The sequence below is a fragment of the Pteropus alecto genome, unplaced genomic scaffold (assembly GCF_000325575.1).
Source record: "Pteropus alecto unplaced genomic scaffold, ASM32557v1 scaffold50, whole genome shotgun sequence".
Lineage (NCBI taxonomy): Eukaryota > Metazoa > Chordata > Mammalia > Chiroptera > Pteropodidae > Pteropus > Pteropus alecto.
In genome coordinates, this window is record NW_006431918.1 from 3,955,163 (window position 1) to 3,963,390 (window position 8,228).

General features: G+C 56.9%; 1 protein-coding gene across 5 annotated transcripts in view; it reads left to right on the plus strand.

Annotated features, from left to right (window-relative positions):
* Positions 1-6,843, plus strand: part of KIF13B (kinesin family member 13B) — a 168,480-nt gene extending 161,637 nt beyond the window's left edge. For all 5 annotated transcript variants that reach the window (XM_015585075.2, XM_015585078.2, XM_015585077.2 and 2 more), the window contains one exon: positions 1,781-6,843. In XM_015585075.2, coding sequence (XP_015440561.1) covers positions 1,781-2,070 — 290 coding nt within the window. In that variant the 3' untranslated portion in view covers positions 2,071-6,843. The remainder of the gene's footprint in view (positions 1-1,780) is intronic.
* The last annotated feature ends 1,385 nt before the right edge of the window (positions 6,844-8,228 follow it).

Sequence of the window (8,228 nt, forward strand, 5' to 3'; positions counted from 1 at the left end):
GGAAAGAATATATTTGCAATTGAATTCAGGAATTAGAGGGAGATTAGCAAATAGGTGAATTTATCCAACAAATAAATACTAAGCACCTGCTGTGTTCCAGTCACTGTCCTGGATTCGGAGGATGAACAAAACAAAGCCCCTGGTTTCACTGGACTTTTATTTTAGAGGGAGAAAATTACCAAGTAAACAAATAAACAAATAAATTTGAGAGCAATAAGCTGTGAAGAAGGTAAAACAGGCTAAGCAGATAGAGGATGGCAGGTGAGAAGTATTTTAAATCATACTGAGGGAAGCAAAGGTGTGAGTGCTGTAGAGGAGGAAGTTGGGCTGGGGACAGCATCGCAGGCCGAGGGCACACTTTGGGTACAAGCTTCGCACAGGAACAAGCTTGCTGTATTTGAGGGGCAGCCTAAAGGTCAGCAGGAGGCTGGAGAAGCACAGTGGCCAGGTCACAAAGGGCGAAGTATAGCAGGAAACCTTTGGGGAGTTTAAAAAGATGTCTTTTTAAGGAGAATAGTATTGGGGTGAGGGGAGAGAAGGCCACATAGGAGGCTCTTGCAGATGTGGCTGGGGTGAGTGGTGACACAGAGGTGGTGAGAAGTAGTAGAGTCAGGAAAAGTGTGACGGTGAAGCCCCAGGACTGAGGGACTGTAGAACATCAGGAGAAGAAAGGAGTAAGGCTGACATCTGAGTGTGACTAGAGACCAGGGTCATGACCTCATGGGAGAGCCTGAGAGAGCAGGTGAGGGTGCAGGGCGGGAGGAACCAGAGTTCTGTGATGGGCAAGTGGAGTTGGGGATGCGGGTCGGGCATTCAGGTGGAGCTGAGATGCCGGGGGGGCCACGCTTGGGCCGGAGACACGGCTGAGGCATCAGGGTTCACAAGCGTGCGGGCCGGGGCGAGCCCCCAGGGGAGCGGGCCCAGACTCAGGCCCTGCGAGGACGACTCTGGAAGGGAGGAGCCGGTAAGATGGGAGGTGGGAGTGTCCCAGGAGCCCACGGTGGCAGTGGCCAGAGAGGGGGAGAGATCATCTGTCTGAGACCTCGAGAGGTGGTCCTGGACCAAGGTGATCCGTGTTGACCTTGAGAGGTGGTGCAGGGTGGGCCTGCTTGGAGTGGAGTAGAGAGGAGGGCAGGTTAGGATGTGCAGACAGTGAGTATAGAAAATTCGTGATCGTTTTTGTCATAAAGATCATGTTCCCTACCAACCCGTCACCATGGGAGGTTGACATTTAGGGGTCAGGCAGCCCCTACGTTCAGGTCTCCCTACCCCGCCCCCCACCCGGCTGTGGCGTTCTCACCCTTCACCTTAAAGCATTTTTTATTCGCTTTTACAAGGGAAACTTCTTCACGCTATCTTGACAAATCAGGTGTAACATCTGACTAGCTATAATTCGGTGATTTGCCAGTTTCCGTCTAATAATAGATTTAGGAAAAATTATCATTCAATCAACAACATTCATCCTAGGTTTACAGTTTGACCATCTAGATTGAAGATAATCTGAGCCCCCAGGTTGGGTGGGGGTAGTAGCTTTGATGTCAGAAATGGCGGGACTAGCATATCGACATCCCCCGAGACTGTAGGGAGCCGGCGTCTGGTCCTGGTGGCCAGTGTGTGCTGCCCAGAGCCCGTGGCCCCGGCCTCATTTGTTCAGTGGGGAGCACCTGTGCGGGGCCTGCTTGGGGCCATCTGGCACATGGCGGCCCTACACGGAGGGGTCTGTCGGGGTCATGAGCAGCTGAGGGAGCCACCTCTACATCTTCTGTTCCTTTCCCCCCAGGTAAGAACGACGGCTCCATCGGAGGGAAGCAGTACTTCAGGTGCAGCCCCGGCTACGGGCTGCTGGTGAGGCCAGGCCGGGTTCGAAGGGCGGCAGGTGCAGGCCGGCGACGCAGCGCGGGGCTCAGGCTTCAGGGGACCCCCGAGCCCCGCAGGAGCAGCGCCCTCTCTGGCTCCGCCACCAACCTGGCCTCCCTGACTGCGGCTCTGGCCAAGGCCGAGGGCACCACGGCTCTGGGGGCCGACAGGAGCCACAAGAACCCCGAGAACCGGAAATCCTGGGCCAGCTGAGCCAGCGCCCTCCGAGGCGGACACTGACCGCAGGAGCCGAGGGGCCGTGTCACCTCAAACGCCCTTCCTTGGAGGCGCAGGCAGTGAAGGCTTTTGCACGACGATGCAGGGCTGGTGACCTCCCTGTTTCTCCCGGAACTCTAGAAGCTTTGTTTCTTCCTCTACCCAGAGCACGAGGAGGCCTCTCTCTCTCCGCAGCACAGTGGAGTCGAAGGTTCTAGGAGCTTAGTGCCATCCTGGGTTGTGGAGAGCGAGGTCCCGAGCCTGGGGCTCTCTCCACCTGGGGCTGTTGTTGCTGTTTTTTCTGTTCTAGTGACCCCATTAATCTCTTAATTTAAAGAATAATCATAACTAGTGCCTTTCCTCCCCCCAGGAGCGGGGCATCTCCCTCTGCCCCCAGGGCTGGTGCCCCAGCCCACCCGCCCCAGGTGCTGGCTTGCTCCTCAGGCTCCATGTACGCTCTCGTCCCCGAATCCCCCACACCAAGTAACATGCTCCCGAAGGTGCCTCTGGCTGGCCGGCTGGGGCTTCTGGGACAAGGTCCGGTGTGCCCCAGAGAGGGCTGCTGGGCCCGCCCCTCCCACTCTTCCTTCTTCCTTTCCACGGGGTTTCTTAGAGGTTTTTCTGTGGGTGTTTTAGCATCTTTATATCTAGAAAGTTTTTCTCTCTGCCATTTACTCCCTACACAGAGTACTTGGAATATATTTATTTATATTTATTTTTTCGAAACCCGAAATAATTTGCGAGCCACAATCGTCCACCCAGGTGCAGGAACCCAGGGCCTGCCTTGCACATTGCCAGCCTCTGTGGCCCCTTGGGAGCTGCCAGCCTTCTGCCTCGGGCCGGGGTTCCCCGAGAGGCCAGAGGATGACCCTCCCTCCTTATGTTCCTTTAATGCAGATACACAAGTGGCCTTACTCTAATAAGATGACAGCAAAAACTTAGAGAATTATGTCGTGCTTCTGCAGTCAATGACAAAGTCATTCAGGGGCATCACAACCTTATTTGGTGCAATTTTGGTTTCTGGGAAGGTCCTTAGACCAGCTTAACTTCTTGGTAGTTCTATACCCTGACGCCTCAGCCTGGATCTGCAGAGGGAGTGCTCGTCCACCATCCCTGGGGCTGGGCCCTTGCAGAACCACAAACCAGGCCCAGCCTGGGCAGCCCGAAACATCCCCAAACATCGTCCACCTCCTGCCAGGACACCTCTGGTCCATTGGGAGGGCGTGTGTGGAAGCACAAAGAGGACAGGAGCCTTGCAGACCAGGGGGGAGCGGGGCCTGGGGGAGGCAAAGCGGGGCCTCCAGGCCCAGGGAACCCCTGAGCGAGAGCCGGTGCTCCTGGTCCTCCCTAAGGCAGGACCCCAGGGACCTGGTGCCGAACGTCAGCTGCCTCCCCTGCCTGTCATCGCGAGCGCCTCGTGTTGGGGTTTGCACTCAGCCATCTTGGCGCATGTTTTTGGTTCTCATGTTTAGACTCTAAAAACAACATCCAGACTCTGTTTTTGAAAAATCTGTGGTTCTCTAGGGATTTGAAGCCCCTCACGAGCCGTGGCAGGCTGTCGGGAGAGGGCAGAGCCCTGACGGGCACCCATGGGGCACAGCTACCGCACATGTAGACCCACAGGGAAGGGGCCCAGGGTTAATTAGCTCCTAGTGAATGCACGTGGTGATGGCCGGCCCAGCCGGCTGCTGCCGGCCAGGTGAAGCTGCCTCTCCCGCCCTTCCCGTGGTGCCTGCAGTTGGATAAACTGCAGAATGAAATGGAATTGCTCTCAGCTGGCTAGTGCTGGGCCGGGCCCCCATCTCAGCCTGGGGTCTGCTGGCCCTTGATAAGACATCAGCTGGTCGAGAGCTGCCACACTGTCACTTCCTCCCCCATTTTAACGGAAGGGAAGACAGGGCCAGAAGTTCAGAAGCTCCTTAAATAGCTTTATCTCAGTGCACATTCATAGTTTTAGAACTGGAAGGGATCTTCTCGCAGGGAATGGGCTAAAACCAAGGAAAGTTCAGTGATTTTTTTTTCCAGGTTACAGAAATTCCAGCTTCTGACTCCCAGCCTGGGCACTTTCCGTTGTCTCTGTGAAGCACCAGCTGGCGACTGCCAGTCCCTCCTTGATGCACCTGGCCGCAGCCCGGCTCCGCCCCCAGACGGGGAGTTCACGCCCACACCCAGGTTTTAGTGATCTAACCCCGGCTCCCTTAAGGAGAACCTGCTGCCCCCGCCCCCCGCGATGCCTGGCTGGCTTTCCCTGGCCCAGGTCCCCTGGTGGGGGCTCCGAGCGGTCAGCTCCCCCCGTGGCAACCGCCTCCAGCGTCCTGTCCCCGCCCGCATGGCACCCTTGGCCTGGGAGGTAGGTGTCCTGCTTTTCTAGTCTGGCGGCTGGGTTTGCCCTCGGAGAGGGTGGGCCAGGGACTCGTCTCCTTCCCCGGGGCGGCGGGGGCCTGCTGGGTGCCCCGGGTCTCTGGGGACTGCTTCGTCCTTCCTGTCTGCAGCTGCATTTGGGGGAGCACCTGCTGGGCTTGTGTCCCCGAATACAGCACTCAGTTTTGTGCTCCTGTTGTTACTTTGCCAGCACAGTCATGTTAAGAGTTTTCTCTGTGTCACCGTCACCCGCGTCCATTGCCGGGACCAGCGCCACCCCTTCCTCTGGGCAGAGCAGCTCTTGCTCCGAGCCCCAGGTGGCTGCCGGTGGCCGAAAGCCGGGCACCGGCTGGGTGGAGAGGGGGCGATGGGAGCGGAAGGCGGCTGGGTGTTTGTGATCCTCACTTCGCGAGTACTTGTTGGAGCCAGTGTGCCCTGGAACATGTTGGCAGCAACCTTCCAGAACCGTCTTGGGGACAAGCGGTGTTGTGCTCTCTGTCATTGTTTAATTAGGATGGGATGGACTGTGATGGAATTAGCGCCTGGAGCAGGTCTCGTTAGCTGGAGCTCTCAGGGACGGTGAGACGGTGAAGAGGCTGGGAGGTCCGCCCAGGCCAGCGCTGGTAGCTGAAGAGGTTTCGGGCCCACCTTTTCCTCCCAAACTCAGTTTCCTGTGCCTGAGCTTCTCGCACTAGTCCTGCGCCCCATCCCGCCCCGCTTGGACCTTTTCCACCATCTCCATTTCCTGGGAAGCGGTGTTTGGGGCCCGTGGCGTCCATCGGACTCGCCGGCAGCTGACCGCGGTTGGCCCGGTTGCTTGGCCGGTTGCTTGGTCGCCTTCAGCCGTGCGTGCGGGGCGGGGTCGGGGCCCGAGGCCGCGGGGCGGAGGAGCAGTTCCTCTAGGAGGAGCGGAGCTCTCCGCTTGCCTGGGGTTTTCTTCGAATGAGCGTGTTTGGGCTGCCCTGGGAGGAGACGTTTGTCACGTTGCTGCTCTCGGCGAGCTGTTCGTGCGCTGGGAGGTCAGCACGTGGCCACCCCGGCGCCCGACCTCCAGCATCGCCGTGGGCGCAGTGCGGCTCTCCTGCTCGGGGCGTGGCGGTTTGCGCCGGGCCCTTGGGGCGGGGGCAGGGTTTGCAGTCCCGGGCCCCCTGTCTTACTTGCTTCACAACCTGGACATCCCTTCAGGGCCGGTGTGTGGATGGCTTGCCTGGGGCGCACCCAGGACGCTGGGGCCATCACTCTGGCATGGGCCCTGTCTTCCTGGGTGGCTCAGGGAGCAATGCGCGTGCGCAGGGAGCCCGGCCTGCCCCGGTCTTCCGTTTTCACTCACTTCTTGGTGCAGACTGATGTTAACTTGAACCTGGAAAAGGGGGGCCGTGCAGTAGATGGGGTCACTGCAGCCGCAGCCCTGGCAGCCCGCAACCCAGCACGTACCGGGCTGAAGGTGCGGGCCTGAGAGTCGGGACCCGAGGGGCTCGACCCCCTTGAGCATCGTTCTCGCCTCACTAACAAACAGCCCTGATGTTAGAAAGAAAGTGTGAGCTTTAAGACTCGGGGTTCAGTTCCTAGCTGGCCCCATGCTCTGGGGTTTACTGTGGCAGCAGGAGGGAATGGGCCACTCAGAAGCTGGGGCCAGGCGAGGCTGTAGGTGCCACACAAACACCCTAGGCAGAGACTGGACGGGGACCCTCTTGGCCTCCGCCTCCCATTCTGTGTGCTCATGGTGACCACCGGCCCCATCCACGGGTGGGCAGCGGTGTGTCTAGGGAGAGAATGAGCTGTGAAGGGTCTGAAAGGCTTAGGTATTCAGATCTCCCGTTACTTCCTTACGTTTTCTTCTCCTGGCTTAAAGGTCCATGTATGTGAAACTGACAAGGAGTCCATGGTATTTATTTTCCTGGCTAAGATTAGCCCCCCTTACCCCAGGCCTGCTGCGGGCCTGCATCTCATGGTGCCCTCAGCTCCCAGGGCTGCCTCAGACAGGCAGTGCCTGAGACGGTGGCCACCTCTCTGTCGTGCCTTACCTTGGAGACTGGGAGTGGAGCCTGCATTTTATCCTCAAGACACTGACTTGGTTGTCCCCACACATCTCTCTCAGAAATCCATCGTGCCTTTTGCTGGGTTGCTGACACTAATTGTGTTGGGAGAGTCTTGGAACATCATCTCTGTGTGTGGAGTTCTGTAAATATGATGGGTTCACATATAAAGAAGTGACTCTGATTGGGGGGGGAGCATATTGATTAGCTACACGTGAAATGTGAGTTAAAAAAATCCAAAGACTCTAATGAATTGTAAAGACTTAATGATTTGTATTGTATAATGAACTAAACCTCTGTAATTTTGTACCATATATACCTTTCCATCGTATGACCAGCTGCTTCTAAATAAAATCAGATGATTTCTTGCCTATGTCGGAGCCTGGTGGTTTTCCCCTCCCCCCTGATGTGGGAGTGTTTGGGCTCATTCGAAACCATCCCACAGGGCAAGGAGTGGCCTTGTTCTGATTGAGCGAGGTGGGGCTTTTCAAGATGGAGCCCCGAAGAGGGAGGTCCAAGGAAGCAGCAGGCCGCCAGCACACCTCCCCAGCCCCTGCACCTTTGAGATTTGGGCTAAAGAACCAGGGAGGCCCCACTGGTTTTGTGGCCAGTCTTAGACCCCTAAGTTGAGGTGTCTCACAGGAGCCAAGAACCAATAGCAGCTTTCCGGCGGCCTTAGACCCAAGGTAATGGGAGCTTCTGGGCTAACTCAGGGACAGCTTGCCTGGAGTGGAGGGGTGGGGACAGGCCACTTCTCTGGAGTAGAGATGTCCCAGCTCTCAGGACATGGCTCTGCCACCTACCTTGATTTGCACAATTAGCCTCACGCAAGACCCTCCAGCTGGGGAGCAGGGAGCTTCTTTCCACTACTGCACAGGTGAGTCGACCCTTGCACGGGTGAGTCAACCCTTGAAGGTTCTGCAACAGGTTTTTAGGGGAAGGGAGGAGGATTTGGGCAGTGGCCACCGTCTGGGACATTAGCTGTTGGAGCCTGCTTATTGTTTAGGCCAACATCCTCAAGCCGTGGCACCCAGCTGTGTAGCCCAGCGAGGTCTGTGGGTTTGCAACAACACTAGGGACTGGGGCCCAGCCCCTCTGACCTGGAAGGGTGAGCAAGCTTCCTCTGAGATTGCCGGCAGGGCCTACTAGTGGTCACGGGCACAGCCCAGCACCAGCAAGACACACAGATGGTGACCCTGCGTAAAGCTGTTTCCTTCCCTGCGTCAGTGAATCACTCGGCCTTCGTCTGATATAAAATGTACTTGCAAATGTAGGGCTGCAGCCACTCGGAGGGGCTTTTTGGAGGTGGCCATCAGTCAGAGCACATCTCAGCAGGACTTGTTTATATTCATAAGTGCCCAAGAGTTGTTCTCAGAGATAAGCACTGCCAAATAATGACAGAAATTTGGCTGGCAGGAGCTGCCCTGCTCTGAGGCAGGAGTCTGAATGTAGAATTGATCTAGCTCCTAGGATAAATCTTATTTTCCGAGCTGCTACTTACTCTCTTGCAATTCAATGAGGTCTCATTTGTCTGCATGAGGCTGTGGGGTCTTTCTGGTCGCTCAGATCCCAAAATGGACTCTGGTCGATTTGTCACATTTATTTCCTTCATTCACTCACCCACTCAGTCACTCAGTGAACATCTGCACACCTGTCCTGTGCCCCAGAGGCTGCAGGGGTTGAGGAAGTCGCCTCTGGGCAAGTGTGTCTGGAGGACTTGGAGATGAAGGGGGAGGGGCGGTGTTGGGGGAACAGGTG